At 36.9% G+C, this 19,130-nt stretch overlaps 2 protein-coding genes across 4 annotated transcripts in view; one reads left to right on the forward strand and one right to left on the reverse strand.

Annotated features, from left to right (window-relative positions):
• The window catches only part of LOC109432273 (xaa-Pro dipeptidase), a 757,159-nt gene that overhangs the window by 265,533 nt on the left and 472,496 nt on the right, over positions 1-19,130 (reverse strand). The window lies entirely within an intron of this gene.
• LOC134289600 (xaa-Pro dipeptidase-like) overlaps positions 1-19,130 on the forward strand; it is a 131,998-nt gene that overhangs the window by 27,977 nt on the left and 84,891 nt on the right. Inside the window, exon 2 of the mRNA XM_062855662.1 lies at positions 5,524-5,715. Within this exon, the coding sequence (XP_062711646.1) occupies positions 5,536-5,715 (180 nt within the window). The 5' untranslated portion in view covers positions 5,524-5,535. The remainder of the gene's footprint in view (positions 1-5,523; positions 5,716-19,130) is intronic.

The following is a 19,130-nucleotide window of genomic DNA, read 5'->3' on the forward strand; positions in this document are numbered from 1 at the left end:
CCCACGCACATTAACACCCTTAAGAACAGCTTGAAGAACACTCTTTCTGATAAGGGTGTTGATGTATGTGGGTGGATGCAGATGGGCCCTGCAGAGACAGAAACATGTTTGTTTACAAAAAGCAGTAGGCCCTTTTCAAATGTTCATCTAGATATCGCTCCCTGCTCTGCCGGGTCCCCGACACCAACATCCGGCTTCTGGCAACATTCTTGTCGTCCGTTACCCTCTGGCACTCCTCGTCGAATCACCCGTTCCTAGGACGTCTTTGAGCAGTACCTATCACCTCCCGCGCTGCTGTACTCATCGCTCCGTGGATAGACTCCCACGGAGTGTTGAGATTATCGCTCTCGTTGAACTCACTTATCCGCTCGTCCAGCTTCTGGTTATAGTCAGCTACCGTTCCGTCTGCTGAAAACCGCTGGATGTTGAAACGCATCGATCGCCGGTTCCTAGAGTCCGACACGGTTGATAACCGAGCTCGAATCTTCCTAACTGCGAGATAGTGATCTGAGTCGATGTTGGGACCTCTAAAATTTCTAACATCAATTACGTCCGAGAAATGTCGGCCATCTACCAGCACATGATCGATTTGGTTGCAAATATCGCCGTTTGGGTGTCCCCAGGTGTGCTTGCGGATATCCTTGCGTGCAAAGTAGATGCTACTAATGGGAATGGCCATCCCCCTGGCGGCAGCAAAGTTGACTAATCTCAGACCGTTGTCATTAGTAACGGAGTGAAGGCTCTCCGTACCGGTGATTGGACGGAAAAAGTCCTCTCTTCCGACCTGCGCGTTGGTGTCACCGATTACAATCTTAACGTCGTGTTTTGGGCATTCTCCATAGGTCTTGTCAAGACATTCATAAAACGCATCCTTCACATCATCGGTTTTCTAGTTGGGCGGCGCATAGGCATTGATCAGGCTGTAGTTAAAGAATTTGCCCCGGATTCTCAATACGCAGATCCGCTCGTTGATTGGCTTCCACCTCATAACTTGCTTCTTCTGTTTCCCGATCACTATGAATCCGATCCCATGCTCTGCCTTATGGTTGCCGCTGTGGTAGATGTTATATTTGAACGATGTGTTGGCGAAGGGATCCACCACCCTGAATTCACGTTCACCAGTTTTGGGCCAACGCTCTTCCTGTATAGCAGCCACGTACACACCAACTTTTGTGATGGTTTCGTGGCTCATATTAAGGGTATCGTATCAAAATTCGATTCTCTATTGATACAGAAACTTTTCGTACCAGTTGTAAAATAAAGCTTCAGCGAAAAACAAAGTGCTAATAAATCACTTTTTAGTTCGAGTTTGAAGTTGCATTCTTCGACAAGTTTTATTTTCAAAAAGTGCTCCAAATGGTCTGAAAACCTCTGCCTTTTTCTACAGGGCACTGCATGCCTTGGTTGCTATGCAAGTCTGTTTAAGCTTCCTCTCTAGGAGTTCCTTTCGAGATCCTTTTACGAGTTCGTTATGACATTTCTTAAGGAGTTCTTTCTGGGATTCCTCGTTTTTTATGATTCCTCCTTCTGAGATTACACCAGTAGTTCTTTCCGGAAATCCTCTAGCAATTCTTGCTGGGCATTCCAGGATTCTTCAAGAGTTTATTCCGAGATTCTTCTAGAAATTTGATCGGAGGTTCCTCCAGGAATTCCTTCCGAGTTTTCTCCTGAAATTGATTCTAGGATTCTTTCAGAATTACTTTCTGGGATTCTTCAGAAATTCTTTCAGGGATTTATACAGAATAGCATCAGCTTTTTTTCTGCGATCCTTCCAGGAATTTCATCTGAGATTCCTAAAGAGGTTTCATCTAGGATCAGACTTGATAATAAAAACTTCTCAAAATCAATAGAGTTTTGCAACATGCTCTGAAGCGCGCGGTGGTGTATTCCTTCTGCCTCGTCGTGAGAGAGCGAATGAAACCCAAACAGAGCAAGGAAGAGGGAAACGAAAAAAGATACGATGATGATATAGGGTAGAGGAGTGTGTTTTGAGTCTCGCGAGTCTTTCTTTGTAGGGGAGTGGAACTCGCTTTTAGAGTGTGAATGGACGTGAAAAAACACAACATGCAATTGTGAACGTTAGACGAACTCCTCGCTGCGCGACAACCTCTCGTTCGGAACTATTGAAGATTTTCGTTGTTTTATTTTCACTTCTCAGAAAATCGCCGAAATCGCCTCCTTACGGAGTTTTTTTAAGCCTGTCCAAAAGTAACTCCTGGAAGATTTCCTTACAAAGCTACTATAGAAATTTCATGAGAAATTGTTGCAGAAATTCCATACGGAACTCCTGGAATTATTCCATAAAATAAACATCCGAGGGCATTCCGAAATAAACTCCTGGAGAATTCCAGGATGAAATCTCGGAGGAATTCCAGAAGAAACTGTGGAAATTGGAAGGATCTCCTGCAGGCATCCAGGAAGAAGTTCCTGGAGGAATCCCAGAATAAGTCCCTGAAAGAATTCCGGTGTAATTCTCATTGGTTAATTCTGGAGTGTATGAGATTTATGTACAAATTCTGAAGGAATTTTTAAAGTAATCACAGAGGAATCACGGATAGAGTTCTTGAAGGAATTCCAACAAAACTTCCAACAAAAGTAGTCTCGGAAGAAATTCTGGAAACGAAAAATAGGAAGAAATTCCTGAAGAAACCTTGCAGGGACTTTCTGAAGAAATCGCGGAATGAATTTCATTAATGAAATAAAAAAAAAAATCTTGAGTAATCTCAGAAGATATGTGAGAAGAACCCGTGAAGGAACTCCTTGAGTAGTCCAAGAAGAAGGTTCTGGAGAATTCTCGGATGGAGTTAATAAAGAAATCCATGTTCCAGGAAGAATCCAGGAAAGACTCCCAGAGGAATCAAGGAAGGAATCTGAAAAAGGCTCCTGGAGGAACCCCAGAAGGAACTCTTGATATTTAAATCTAATTAGCTTCTTTTAAGTTCCTGTAGAAATCACTGAAGTAACTCCTAGACAAATCTTGGACAGAATCCCTGGAGAAAAAAAAGAACTCCAGGTTAATCTAAAAAGTATCCTGAAAAAATACCAGAAGAAACTCCGAAAGCGACTGAAATTTCTGGAGGAATCTCAGAAGAAGAAATTCTCAAATATACTTGAAGGAAATACTTGGGGAGTTCCAGAAGAAACTCTTAGAAACATATCAAAAGGAACTCTTGGAGAAGTCCCAGGAGGAACTTTTGGAGAAATGCTTGAAGAAACTCCTAAAGGTATTCCCCAACGAAGAAACTCGTGAAGGAACTCTTGGAAGATTCCTCAAAAACTCAGAAAGAGGATTTCTTGAAATGAATAATTCGTGGCAGAATTCCTTGAGGAATCCCTTATTTAACTTCTGGAATAATTCAGAAATTCAGGAAGAACTCCTGGAGGAATCTTCCAATGAATTTGGGAAGGAACTCCTGATGGAATTTCAGAAGAAAATACTGGAGGGCACTTTGGATTCCACCAGAAAGAAATCGTTTTGGGATTTCTGAGAGATTCTTTTTTTATTCTTAATCACTTAACCTAATTTACAGCTCCTTTGTCCACTAGGGCACTACGTGAGCGATTCCAATTGGACGCTGTACTTACACATTGTACAGCGCCTAAATGTATGCTATTCTAATTCAACTATATCGAACTGGTGCTTTTGTGCTGCTTTCACTTTTCTACCCTGTCCACAGTAGAATGATGAGCACGATGATGCTGATGTGTGGCTGCTGTTCCTTTTCCAGTCCAATTGGGAGTCGTTGCGGTTCGCCGATATCCAATATTCCGAGTCCGTTAGAGCGCTCCAAAGAGGGTCAGGTGTCAGCTGCTCTCGGGGGGAAGAGCAACTGACGAAAAATTGCAAGTACCGGGGCTGGGATCGAACCCATGACCATCCGCTTATGAAGCGAACGTGTGAACCACTGCGCCACGGGCCCCGACATGAGAGTTTCTTATATAATTAATAATTCTCTAAGAGTGTCTTCTGAAATTTCTTTATGAGTTATTTCTGAGATTCCTTTAGGAGTTCCTAACGTGATTCGACTAGGTTCAGCTCCGGCTGGTGTTCCTCGAGGAGTTCTCTCGGGGATTTCTCAAGGAGTTCCTTCTGGGAATCTTCCTTTTGAAGTGTTCCTCTGTCGAATCTCAGTTCAGTTAATCTTTCTGTGGATCCAAGAGCTTCTCATGGGGGTGGGATCTCTCCATGAGTTTTTAAAGAATGTTCTCTCGGAATTTTTTTCTGAGATTCTATCTAGTTTTATCTGTGATATCTTCCGACATTTCTCTTGGAACTTCTTCCATGTTTCCTGCCCAAATTCCTAAATTTCTACTGGAGTTTCTCATGGGACTTTTCCAGAAATTCTTCGTGAGGTTCGACCAGGAGTTTTTACCTGATTTTTTTACCTGATTTTTTTCTACGATTCATCCAGGAGTTCAGTGATTTTTCCTGGCGCTCCAGAAGTTCCCTCTGTGATTGCTCCTGGAGTTCATTTTAAGATGCCTTCCTGGATTCATCTGAGCGCTCCTTCAGGAATTCCTTCAGGACTTGTTTGCCGGATTCCTCCAGGAGTTCTTTCTGCGTTTATTCTTCTAGAGTTTTTCCTGAAGTTCGATATGGTGTTCTCTGATGTTCATCAGATGTTGTTTTTTTGTGGAATTCCTGAAGTTCGGTATAGAATTCTTCTATGAGTATTTTATTTTTTTTTTCAATTAAATTGAGCAATTCCTCTTTAAGTTACGTAAGGAATCGTCCGGGAGATCTTCCTCCACTAGTCGAGTCAATAGTGCTATCTGGGAATTCCTTCTTGAAAACTAAGTGTAGAATTAGCTTAAGTTAAAATACACAATAATAATTAAAAAAAAATCTCGAAAACTTCTACTGATTCAACTTATAGAGGAATCTCAGAACTTTTCTCTGAAATAACACCTGTAGAAATCATGCTAGAATTTTCTGGAGGCATTTTAAAAAGAATTCATGCAGGAATCTCAGAGAAAATCTTGAAGGTTACCGGGAATTTCTGGAGGGATTCCTGGAAGGACTTCCTTGAAAAATCACTTAAAAAATACCACAAAGACATCCTGGACAAATCCCAGATGGAAGCTCTTAGAGAATCTCAGAAAAAACTCCTGAAAGAATCCCAGAGTTAACGTCTCATGGAGTCCTGGATAAACTTTTGGAAAAATCTTGAGTTATTCGGTAAGCTTTCCAGAGCAGTTCGGAAGAAAAAATGCTTAGATTATTCCGAGAATCCCACAAGAATATCTCAACGAAATTATTTTGAACCCTACCAGCATTTCCTCATAAGCTTCACCAAGTTGCCCACTATAATTACAATCGAATTCTCAACAGAAAGTCTCTCTTTCAAATGAATCTGTTACGGAATCATGTTGAGAATCCCAACATAAACCCTTAATAAGGTATTTATCGTAAGTTTCATTTTTTTCCTTTTCACCAACCTCAAATATCATTTAATTTGATCAACTTTCTATTTTGAATCAAAATTAATACCTTTCGCCTTTTTTCACAATTCTCTTATACAGGAATCCTACTTCATGTACCTGTTCGGCGTAACGGAACCCGGATGCTACGGTACCGTTGACGTTACGAGCGGAAGTACCACTCTGTTCGTACCGCGTCTTCCGTCCGAGTATGCCGTTTGGATGGGTCCGCTCCTATCGTTGGACGATTTCAAGCAGAAGTACGAGGTCGATGCGGTTTACTATGCGGATGAGGTGAGTTTTTCTGAAAATTTATAGGGTACCTAGGTAAAGTTTTGGGAACACATATGTTATGCTTTGGAAGTTAATGATTTAGTACTTTTATTTTTTTTTTCCTCTAATGTCTACTTTTCTGTTGTCTACTACGGCTCCTGAGAAGTTTGAAAATGCCTTTTCCGTTTTTTAACAATCTGAGCAGGGATGGTAAATTTCATAAAAATGTCATGCTGTTATTTGCTAATTTCTTTGTCCCAAGTAAGAAATTTACAGTCAGGTTTTTTTACGTGGGGGATACGTGCCGCGTATCTGATTGGAAAAATGTCATGACATTTTTTCTTGAAATTCCGTGACATTTCCCATCCTTTGTGCTGAGGCTCAAATTCTTGAGAGAATTGAACTCATGACCATCTGCTTATATGTAAGACGAAAGTGTGACCCGTCTCGTTAAATTTTTCTAAGATATCGAGTTTTTTCCATTCCTAATATTCAATTATATGCAATAACTGTCGAGTTTACAATTAAAGAATATTTAACATTTTTTTCAAAACCTTATTTGGACAAGTTACCACATAAAATTGATGAATTTTCTGTGGAATCATCGATTAACCATTCGTTTTCGGTACCATCAAAATCGCACGTTAGTCAAAACCGCACGCTATGTCTAAACCAACAGATTAAAAAAATTGAATGTACATCGGGTTTTTTTTTCATAAAACATCAGTATTCAAGCTATATTTTCATTTGCAGAAGGTTTCAAAATATTCTATCGGGGAAATTTTGATTTTTCCATCTTTTTGATCGTTTTTCATACAAATTTGCTTGAAATCCTCATTTTCGGTCAATTTCTCCCCCATACAAAATGTATGGAAAAATTTTCACCGATAGAATATTTTGAAACCTTCTGCAAATGAAAATATAGCTTGAATACTGATGTTTTATGGAAAGAAACCCGATGTACATTCAAATTTTATAATCTGCTGGTTCAGACATAGCGTGAACCGCTCACCCACACACAATACTAAAACTATATGGAAAGCGATTATTTCAAAAATGTTTACTCGATTTGCAAGACGGATTGCAGGCGCAGATTCCGCATTCAATGCCATCACAGCCGCGACCGCCGCCACGTCCAGGTACATTGCTTTATGCAACCATAACAAACCGCGCCTTTCCCGCCCCTCTAACAAACCCGCTCCACCGATCAAGGTTTGGCAGCCGTTTGATTCATGTTTCTCGTCAAATTCGTTTCTCCTCCGCCGTGTCGTAGCCGTAACTCACGTTTGTTTTTATTTTCGCGTTGAAATTTTATTGCCGCATCGCCGAACCGACCGGTTCGGTTGGTTGAATGGAGCGAAAAGGCTTTGGGGTTTTGGATTGCTAAAATTAGAAACACGCCCGAGAAAAGAGCGACCATAACAATAAAACAATCAATTCAGTCAGTATAGGAAAAACGGCACCACCTCCGTTGGTTTCGCAAATTAGAGGAAAATGAACAACAATATAATGAAGAAACAAAGTAGTAGTAGCAGTGGCCTCGAAATGAGATGGCGAAGAAAGGAAGAAAGCAAATGATCAACAACAACAACACAATAGAGAAAATTAAAATCAAAACAAAGAAGTAACTAAAGAAGATTTGGAGTGTAAATAAAAAGGCAAACAACTAAACGGTACACAACAGCGGAGCTACATTTTTCCAATATCAATCAGTGAAAGCGAGAAATCAACAGAGAAATGGTTGGGGAATTTCTGATAGTGATCTGTCGATGCTCTGATGCTCTGGGGCTTACGAAGTGTAAGGTGAGAAAAGTATGCGAAAAAATAACGTGTGGCAGCAATTGTTTTTTTTTTTTTTTAATTCAATTCAATTCAAATCCAGCTGTAAAATTTGGAAAAAGCAAATGCCGAATAACTTTTCACTACGTCCAAAGTATTTATAAAAAAAATGTATCTATATACAGGGGATGGCCAAAATGTTTGGGATAGGCAACTTTTTTTCTCTCGCAAAAAAGTTCAACATGCTATAACTTTTTATAGAGCGCATCAAAAATCTCAAATTTTGACTGTTTGCCAACCTATTATATGTGCATCATTGGTACAAATTTGGGCTCGATTGATAAATCTTTCGCAAAGTTAGAACCGTTCGGGTAAAACACTATTTTTCAGACAACTCATTTTTGAGCTGTCATACCTCGGAAACCAGTGAACCGAATTGAATGAAATTTTGAACGTACACTAACAATATGTAAATGCTTCACAAACTATTAAAACATAGGTACTTTTTAAACATTGAAAAAAGTTATCATGGATTGACACTTTTTGGATTTTTCTCGAAAAAATGTATTTTTTTACATCAATGTCAATAAGTTTTAGTGTTAATATCCAAAGATTTTCCACTTCTGTTCTCAAATTATCTCTAATCAGATATATTAGAGCCTATTTAGATTGAAGGAAGAACACATTTAATATTTTTTTGTGTGGTATTGTAAATTTGACTTATTTTCCTCTATATGGGTAAAAATTTCAACCCGGTATAACTTAATTCGCCGTGAGAAAATATAACATTTTATAACGTCGTATTAAGTATCAATATATTGTTGATAAACGTTAAAAAAATCATTCAATTCGGTTCACTGGTTTCCGAGAGATGACAGTTCAAAAATGAGTTGTCTAAAAAATAGTGTTTTACCCGAACGGTTCTAACTTCGCGAAATATTAATCAATCGAGCCCAAATTTGTACCAATGATGCACATATAATAGGTTGACAAACAGTCAAAACTTGAGATTTTTTGATGCACTCTATGAAAAGTTACTGCATGTTGATTTTTTTTGTGGGAGAAAAAAAGTTGCCTATCCCAAACATTTTGGCCATCCCCTGTATATAAAAATGCAGTGACATACGTGGGACCGCGCATAACTTGCGAACGGATGGTCCGATTTGGGTCGTCTTAGTTTTGTTCTGTTAGTTTTCACCCAAGGAAGGTTTAAGAGGCAAAAAACATGGGAAAATTGAGAGTTTTTGAAAATCGGGTTTTCATACATTTTGAACGGGGACTTAGGCTTGGCTAGATACTTGTAACGTCAAAAAACGCAGTAGGCAAGACAAAGTTTGCCGGGTACAGCTAGTTTGTTATAATTTTAGAACGGCTAGATGTAAGCAAAAATGTATGTTTGATTGGGAGTTACTAAAATACTTTAGAAATTTTTTTTACTTGTTCTGTAAATCGATGGAACATAAAAATTCATGAAGAAAAAGTTAGAAGCATTTGACCATCCTAGGCTTCTTGATTAATTTTGAGGCTACAAGTCAGCGTTCTACAGGAAAAACGGTACACAGCTAGTCGCGTTCAGTAATTTTTACAGAAATCTCAACTGCTGAGCGTTCAGTAACGGATTTTTACCGAAATTCTGTTTGTTATCGTTTATCTGTCAAACAATAACGAAGTTCAGTAAAAGTTACTAACCTTACCAAATTTTTCCTGTAAAACAAACTTAACGGTTGAGATTTCGTTAAAATATTACCGACAGTGATCTTTTCTACACACTTATTTTAGAGTCACTTGTTCGGCTGTTCTATTTTCGGTAAAAGTTCGGATTACCGAAGTTCAATACAGTTTTACCGAAGTTCGGCTATTTTTTACCGAACGTTCGGTAAACATTACCGATGATTCAGTAGAGTTTACCGAACGTTCGGTAATTTTTTGACGAACTTCGGTAATATATTGCTGAACATTCGGTAATCGGAACTTTTACCGAAAATAGAACAGCTGAATACGGTACTTTATTTTAAGTGTGTAAGTGGTAATGTTTTCGAAGAATAAAAAATATATGAGTAACTCTCGTTGAGACCGGCCCACAATTTACACTTTGTCTTCGAAAGTATTTAAGGTGGTGATTTTCTGAAAAAGAACCACAAAACGAAATGTTGTTGAAAAGAGGAAAGATAGAGCTACTGTTAACAGTTATAAAAAGTTGGGCCGAAAATTCTAGAAGTTGATGAATTTTGGAATTAAATCTAAGAAATTTTTGTTTAATACTTGAAAGATGTTTTAGAGGATTTCTTGATAGAATCTTGGGATAAATTCCTGCAGAAATCCCTTATGGGAGGTGTATTCCTGACAGAACCCTTGCAGAAGTTCCTGAAAGAATCCTTGTAATTAATTCTGGAGTGAATCTTTGGAGAACCCAATGAACTTGCAGTCGTATATATTATTGAATTGGATGCCAAAATAGAGGTCATATATGTACACTAGAGTGGGTCAAGGTGGAAGGAGAAAATTTATATTTGATCGCATCAACCTGGAACAAAGCTTCTTCAATATATATTAGCGTCCAAAACAACTGTGCAAAATTTGGAAGCGATTGGTTGCGTCCCCGTATTCCGCATTGCGATTGAGTTTTTTATGGAATTTAGTATGGGAAAGCGTACTTTTTTGCATTTTACTCATAAGTTGAATTCTTTTGTCTAATGGCATGTAACTAATGACGTTAAAGTATAGCCTAGGATATGCCGAAAAACTTTGCCGAAGACCACAAAGTAATCCGACGCTTGTGAAAAAAATTATTCGTTTGATAACTAAGGTCAAAAATTGAGATTTTATTATTGATGTTATCCCTTTACATGTTAAATGTTAAACACCACCGGGCAATCTGTACGTTATAACTTTTTTCACAAGTGTCGGATCACTTTGCGGTCTTCAGCAAAAATTTTCGGCATATCCTGGGCTATACTTCAACGTCATAAGTTAGATCGTTTTAGACAAAAGAAAAACAATTTATGAAAAAAATGCAAAAAGCACGTTTTCCCATACTAAACTCCATACAAATTTCAATCGCAATGCGGAATACGGGGAAGCAACCAATCGCAATCGCTCCCAAATTTTGCACAGTTGTTTTAAACGCTAAAAGGAATCGAAAAAGCTTTGTTCCAAAAAATCTACCCAGTCTAATGTACACGCTTCCATTCAAATGATTGTCGCTTCTAATATCATATTCAATCGTGTGTTGGCTGGAAGAACTCTCGAAGGAGATCTTAAAAAAATTCTGCAGGAAGCCATAAAAAGTTTTCTGAAAAAAATATGAAGCTAAAGCCCAGTTTCGTGTTCAAAAGGAATCGATCAAGAAATTTCTTGACCGGTCTTTGGCAGAAACTTTCTACAGTTACTGCCGTTTGAATTGTCATTTCTTCGCAACTGCATACTGCGATCGAAGAAAAACGGTTTCTTGGGCGATTCAGACAAGGAATTTCCCATGCATCAAGATAGGCCGAGAAATTCCTTCTGATCTGCAAACAGCCCTTAAACCTGAGGGAATCCTTAACTTGGTTTCCGAAGAAAATCTTTAAAATTAATCCTTGGAAGAACTCCTTAAATAACGTTTGGAGCAATTCCTGGAGCAGGAATTCCGGTAGGTCATCTTTGGAATAATTTCTGAAGGAATCCTTGGAATAATCTCTAAAGGAATCCTTGGAACAATTGTTGAAGGAGTTCTTGAAGAAATTCCTGAAACCGACGTTTGGAAGATTCCTGTTAGAACCTTTGATGAAATTTCCGAAAAAATCGTTGGAGGAATTGGGTTTTTAAATTTTGGAAAATGTATTGGTTTTTCGTTTTTATACGAAAGAACACCTTTTTCTGAGCCACTGTGGTTTTTTTTTAGATTTTTAGATCATTATCGTGGTACCTACCTAAAATCAATTTCAAAAGATTTTTTTTTAAATCATCTTTTGACAGCTGGGCAATTGCTTGACAGCTCCGCTCAGTACAAAATGCGACGAGGGATGATTCGAAATATCGCTCCTATACAAACTTCAAATTGATTTTGAAATAGGTTCCCGGGCTCCAAAATTCATTAAAATTTGGATTTCGGCTCCATTTGGCATGTAGATTCAGAATATGGGATTATCTAAACACCGCTAAAGAAGCCAATTTCTGTAAGCATCCTTCAAGAAATTACTAAATGGATCGTAGCAGGCTCTGCGTGCGAGTGGCTGCGTTTTCAAAACTGTCACATTTTCTTTGCTCCGCGCTGTTTTGAACATGGCCAGCCGAATTGAGAGACGGCTGGGTGTGCTATGTCTTCCGTAAATTTAGAAGTTTTATAATTCGTGACTGCTGTGAAAGTTTGTCTTTTTCCAATCGAAATGTCGGAATTCAGATCGAAGTGGGCCGCGTCGCGATCGGACGTCTGTTTGTTTTTACTGTCACGTTTTTTTCGTTCTCCCGTTTCCGGGGATAATTTGGACGGTGCTACGCCACCCGAAAGTAGCATTCGTATGATTTAGGAGAAGATTTTAGCTATGAATTTACGTGGCCAGGATAGCTTCCGACCGTTGTTGGAGGATTGCGTCAATCTTGTATTATAGGCATCTTGTAAAGAGGCAATTCTCATAACTGCGGACTGTCCCACGTACGAATTTGTGCGACTCACCTGAAACCAATACTAATGCATCCTTTAAGAAATTGCTAAATAAATTTTTAAGCCAATTTCAGAAGGAATTCTTGGACAAATTCATCGAAGAATACTTGAAGGAGCTTACGAATCAGTCTTTGCAGAAATACCTGGCATATTCCGTGGAGAAATACTGAAGAAATTTTTGAAAGAACAATAAAAGGAATTTTGGAATGAGTTCGTGAAGGACTCCTTGGAGGAATTTCTAATTTCGCGAAGGAATACTTGGAGGAATTATTGAAGAAATCCTTCGTGGAATTGCTGAAAAAATCTCTGGAGGAATTTTCGAAAGAACCTTTGTACGAGTTTTTAAAGGAATATTTGAGAAAAAAAACAACTGCTGCAATTTTTGAAGAATCACCTTAAGGCGAAACTGGAAGCATTTCCTTACTTTTTGGTTTTTGAATTTTTATTAAATAACGAAGCATTATTTTCAAAATCCGTTTTCGTACACATGTAGAGTATGGATCAAGGTATCTTCTGATTTTTTTTTCGTGATGGAAAATGTTTTTCGTTTTTGCAGAAACCATTCTTCACAAAAAAAAAAATGGTTTATGCAAAAACAAAAAAACATTTTTCACTACGAAAAAATTCAGAAGATACCTTGATCCATACTCATACATGTGTATGAAAACCGATTTTGAAAATATTGCTTCGTTATTCAATAAAAAATAAAAAAAAAACCGAAAAAATGAGGAAAAGCTTCCAGTTTCGCCTTAAAGAAGTATTTGCTTGCGCATTTTGTTCACCACTGGACTATCGCACTAGTTTTCACGAGTGCGAAAACAAAATTAAAAGTGCGCGATCGCATCAAATCAACTCGGTGTCTTCAGAGCACTTATTCAGCACAGATCGAAGAAATAGTGCGCCGAAGACATCATCTTGATTTGATGCAATCGCGCACTTTTATTTACGTTTTCGTACTTATGAAGACTGAGTACTCAGTCCAGTGGTGAACTAAATGCGGTATACTAAAGAAAACTTTGTAGGTGTTCCTTGAAAAACCCTTGCAGGAATTAGTGAAACAATCCGTTGTTGTGGAATTGTTAAAGAAATCCTTAAGAAATTTTGAAGGAATACATGGAGGAATTTCAGATGGAATTTTTGGAGTAGTGCCTAAAGAAATCCTTGGAGGAATTCCTGAAGGATGCAGTGAAGGAATTTCCGAGGGAATCATTATAGGAGTTTCTGAAAAAAAATCCTCTGAAGGAAGGAAACAGAAAAAAATCAAGATAAATCCTAAGACGAGTTTCAGAAGCTTTCTCAGTGGAGTTACTGAAGGAATCGTTGCGTTGGAGAAATTATTGAATAAATTGTTTTCAAATTTTGGGGGATTTTTTGCAATGCTTCATAAAGATATTTCTTAAAGAATCATTGAGGAATTTCTGCAAACATCATTAGAGTAATTTCTGATAGACAGCTAGTTTGAAATAAATTAAGACTTACAGTAAATTCTATGTTTAAAATAAATTAATCTCCTGATCGTAGATTTTAGTTCTATCAAATAAGCGTACACTCAGCCAGAAAAAGTTTAAGATATTCATAAGGTCTCACTTATGATCTTTTCAAACACTTCATAACGACTAGAATTAATGTCATAAAGCCGCTCTGTGATTCAGAATCAACTCTCAGCTTGGTTTTTATAACGGGAATCATACTAAGCACCGACCATTAATGATCGATTTTATTCTTGCACCTCGCCCAATACCTGATGGTTAGTTTGGTTTCCATGACTAATTCATAAATTAGCTTTCATATCATGTAAAAACAAATTGTAAAACAACTCGAATTCTGTTTTAGTCTACACTGCAAATTTTGTTTACTGTTATTCAGCAAACTTTGCTGATTTTTTTTTGTGCTGATTGCATTCAGCAATACGAATTTACTGAGTATCAGCAATAATTTTTCAACTTGCTGAACCATCCAGCAATTTTGACAGTTGATCAGCAACGTTGTGCTGGAATTCAGTAAAAAATTTGCTGAAATTCAGCAATTTATTTTGCTGATTTTTTTTTGTGCTGGAAGCATTTCAAAAAATTTGGTGTGTAGTCCATGTCTATTTTGGACACAACCTGAATTCAATTTCCGTCACACCTTCTACGTGACACTATGGTACATAGGTCAAAAATTATGATTTGCCCGAATTCACAATGGGTCAAATTCTTCGCAATCCAAATCAAGTCATCTGTACAAAGTATCTGTTAACCCTCTAATACCCAAATTTTTTATTTTGATCTAAATATCATTTTTCGTCATCTAAAATCGATTTAAACATGTTTTGGAAGATGATTCTTTTTAATTCTCGATTTCGTGAATTTCAGTTTTTGATTTTTCTAATTTTTACTTTTAAACATTCCCACACTTTTACATTTTTCCTGGAATCCTATTTGGGGTACGAATTTTTTGAGATGAAAACATTTTGAGATTTTATGATTATTGTTAAAATATTATTATTTTAAATTTTTTTCACAGAAAATTTTATTTTCCGTGTAATTTTAAGGAAAATAATTTTAGAGTGTATTCGATTCGCTTAAACTATTAAACAAGGATAGAATGATTTGGGAAAAATTTAAAATATGTTAATTGTAGCGATTCAATACAAAATAAACAATAGGGGGATTCACTTAACAGCGTAAACTAATTAAACTGATTAAACGTCGCTTTCGCCAAGGCAATCTTTGATTATTTCATTCGCAAAATCATGAAACATTTCAAATAAGCAGAAAATCATGGCTTACGCAGCAATTTAATCTGTTTAGTGAGTGCCCCTAATGACTTCCAAAAGGTGACTAAAACATCAATTTTTCAATGATTTTTCAAGAATGTAAATACGCTTTAACCCTCTAATACCCAATCCCGCCTTTAGACGGGGTATAGTTTGAGCATTTTTGTAATTTTTGTTTCGTGGAAAATCAAACTTTTTATATTTTTGGCTGATATTTAGGGCTGTTCTGTATATCTCAAAATGATCTTTGGTGTATTTTGAAACATATTCACATTTTTTAAAATCATTGAAAAATTGATGTTTTTGTCATCTTTTAGAAGTCATTGTTTATTTTGTATTAAATCGCTACAATTGACATCTTTTAAATTTTTCCCAAATCATTCTATCCTTGTTTAATAGTTTATGGGAATCGAATACACTCTAAAATTATTTTCCTTAAAATTACCCGGAAAATAAAATTTTCTGTGAAAAAAATTTAAAATAATAATATTTCAACAATAATCATAAAATCTCAAAATGTTTTCACCTCATGAAATCCGTTCCCCAAATTGGCTTCCAGGAAAAATATAAAAGTGTAGGGATGTTCAAAAATAAAAATTAGAAAAATCAAAAACTGAAATTGACGAAATCGAGAATTAAAAAGAATCATCTTCCAAAACATGTTTAAATCGATTTTAGATGACGAAAAATGATATTAAGATCAAAATCAAAAATTTGGGTATTAGAGGGTTAAAATATACCAAAAACCATTTTGAGCTATACAAAACAGTTCTAAATAGGGTCTGGGACCATTTGGGCAGGAGTACCTATTTTGGGCACTTGGTGCTATAACTCAGTCAATTTTGAACCGATTGACTTGATTTTTCAAACACGATCAGGAAGGCGCAGTATCTAGCTATGCAAAAAAAATCAAGTCAATCGGTTTGAAATTGACTGAGTTATAGCAGCAAGTGCCCAAAATAGGTGCTCCTGCCCAAATGGTCCCAGACCCTATCAGCCAAAAATATAAAAAAATTGATTTTCCACGAAACAAAAATTACAAAAATGCTCAAACTATACCCCGTCTGAAGGCGGTATTGGGTATTAGAGAGTTAATGCCAGTTTTGGACAAGTCTCAATGTGATTTGGTCCCACAGCTCCATTCGTGCAGATATTATCTGAAATCAACGGAAAATGGGTTCTAATAGGATGACCCATATAGAACATTTTAAGAAAATGGCCTTTCTATAGAACTTTGGGATATTTCGGGTTTCACGCCAAATTATATGGCCTTTCAGACTATAAAAGCCTACAAAGTGCCCCAGTAGATGACCAAACAGTTCTTAAATTAGCTATAACTTGACTGTTCATTACCGTTTGTGAAATATATTATTACTAGTACATACCGCTTGACAATAAATATGTGTTTCGTGTATTAAACTGAACTCGTTTCCTGTCTGCGTATTCGTGAAGACCAGTGGCGTAGCTAGGAATTTGGGGGCCCGGTGCGGAGCCAAATTTGTGGGCCCCCATGAAAATTACAGATGTAGATATTTTACAATGGAAAATCTATCATTCTAACTTTCAAATGATACATCAATAATTCGGGATACATCCCGAAGTTCCATCAATAATGAGCGTAAGAAGGATGTATGTCGAAATTATTTTTTAACAATTTGGAATTGCACCAAGTAATCCTTAAGGAATTCCTTCCAAGTTTGCTTTACCCCTTTCTTTAAAAAAATCTTTCTAGAAAAATAATTTGTCTTCAAGAATCATTTAAGGACTGTATCGTTAATTATGAGTACACCTTTGAGGCTCTGTATTAAAAAGACTATGCCTTATTTTGACAACTGCCATGTGTCTATGTGTTACTAACGTTGTAAACAAACGATAACCTTCATTAAAATTTAAAGTTTTTCCTCAAGTGGAACAATGCGAGGATTTACGGAGGAGAAGCGAAAATCGATTGTGACCAGGCACTGCAATGAAAAATGATCATTGCTAAGAAAATTAGCAACAAATGAATGTGTTAGGGTTTTTGTTGTCCAAAATGCTATCAAACGATTCGGTATGCATAACACACTGGAAACCTTACCCGGACGCGGCAAAAAAACAGGTGCGTCCATGTCAAATTTGGACAGCAAATTTTTGAAGAAAATAGGAGGTATCCTTTAGAGATTACGCAAAAAAGTGCGGAACGACTGTTGGTATGGTTCAACGTGCCAAGGAGCGTAATTCCCTTAAGACCTACCCAAAACAGAAATGTCCAAAACGCAGTCAAATTCTGGCGGATTATATGAAAACTCGGGCTTGGAAACTGTACGACGATGTTTTGAGCAAAAATTGCATGTGCATAATCATGGATAATGAAACGTATGTCAAATTGAACTACAAGGCACTTCCAGGGGCACAGTTTTTCACTGTGAAGTGTGGCACGGATGTTACAAAGTAGGAGAAATCGATTTTTTGCGAAAAAATTGGGAAAATGTGTTGGTTTGGCAAGCAATTTGTCAATGTGGTATGAAATCGTCACCTTTCTTGAACTTCTCAAGTATGAACGTCGAAATATACCAGACGGAATGTCCCCAGAAACTTATTCTGACACTTATCAGAAAGCACAAAGGCGGGATTTGGCATCCTGCCACTATGCGCGTGACACCTTTGACAGGTATGAAGAAAACAATGGTCAATTTGTGGAAAGGGCAATGAATCCTCTAAATCGCCCGCAAATAAGGCCCGTTGAGAAATAGTTAACTTTGATGAAAGGGAAACTACGGATAAAGGATAGAGAAGCAGAGGACGTCACAAAATTCAAGAAAAACTGGGTCAGCGTAAGCAAAACCATCGTCGGAACGGTTGTCCAAAACCTTATGAAGAACACTAAGAAGAAAGTTCGAGAAGTGGCAAGAACCACGAAAAATTAAATATACAATCATGTCATGGGCTTTTCTGATAGTCAATAAACAATGTAATTGAATTTCATTTATAAAATAAATACAACATTTCCAAATACAGCCATTTTCAGGTGTACTCATAATTAACGATACAGTCCTTAAGTGCTTAATGCAAGGGTGTCATTCAGTGTTTTTCTAAACACTCCTTCAGAAATTCTTACAGTGTTGTTTCCGAGAATGTTTTCAAAAGTACTTCAGAGTACTTAAAAATATTCTTGCAAAGGCTTCAACGAGTTTTTCTCGAAACATATGTTCAGGAAGTTCGCCAGGAATTTCATCAATAATATCTCTGAGGATTCATCTAGAAAATCAACCATAGCATTCTTAAGAAATTCTGAGTGTACTGACGGTGTCTTCCTGTGCACAAATTTTCAAGTGAATCGGTTAAAAATGGACGAAGTTATGGTCAACCCGTGCAAAAAAAAAAAGAATCGGGTGTACCACAAACAATTTTCAACGATTCTTTCAAGAAATTACATCGCCAGAGGAAGAGAAGTCCTTCTAGAATTCCTTCATCCATCAAATGTTTATAATTTCTCTATATATTCTTCGAGGATTTCTCAATTATTCTCTCACACAACTCTTTTAGAGATTTCTCCAAGAATTATCTTGGCATTTCCTCAAGTATTCATCAATCATCTTGCCGTTCTTTTGAAGATTTCTTTAGATTGTTTCCAAGGATTCCTTTAGAAATTCCTCCAAGGATTACTTCAAAAATTACTGCAACACTTTAAAAAAAATATGTAAGGATTCTTCAAGGAGCTTCTATAAGGTTTTACTAAGAGATTCATCTTGAACTCCTGCAGGAATTTTCCAATGATTCAATTGGATTATAATTTAAAAAAACGCCAAGGATTTATACAGAAGTTTGTCTAAAAAAATTCTCAGGGGAACTTCTGTAGGAGTTCTGTAGGATTTCTTTCGAAAAAATCCATCTGGGATTCCTCCATCGAATTAATGTCCATCAACTCTAGGAGTTTTCCCCTTATATTCTTTCGAGAAACCTTTTTAAAAATCATTCAAAGTTTCTATCAAACATCTCAGTCAAAAATTCACCAGGATTTATAATTGATTCCACTAGAAATTCCTGAAATTGTTCAGGAATCACTGCAAGAATTTTTACGGCAATTTTTATGAGTATTTTTTGAATATTTCTTTAAAAAAATCTCTCAAAAATTTTCAAAAGATTCTTTCATAATTTCTTCAAGGATCTTGTAAAAACTCCTGCAACGGTTTCATGAATCGGGTAGTGCTTTCCGTGTTCAGTTTATTTAATAATTTTGCTAATGATTCAACCGAGGATTACTTTTGGGATTTTTTC

Source organism: Aedes albopictus, chromosome 3 (genome assembly GCF_035046485.1).
Source record: "Aedes albopictus strain Foshan chromosome 3, AalbF5, whole genome shotgun sequence".
In the NCBI taxonomy this organism is placed as follows: Eukaryota; Metazoa; Arthropoda; class Insecta; order Diptera; family Culicidae; genus Aedes; species Aedes albopictus.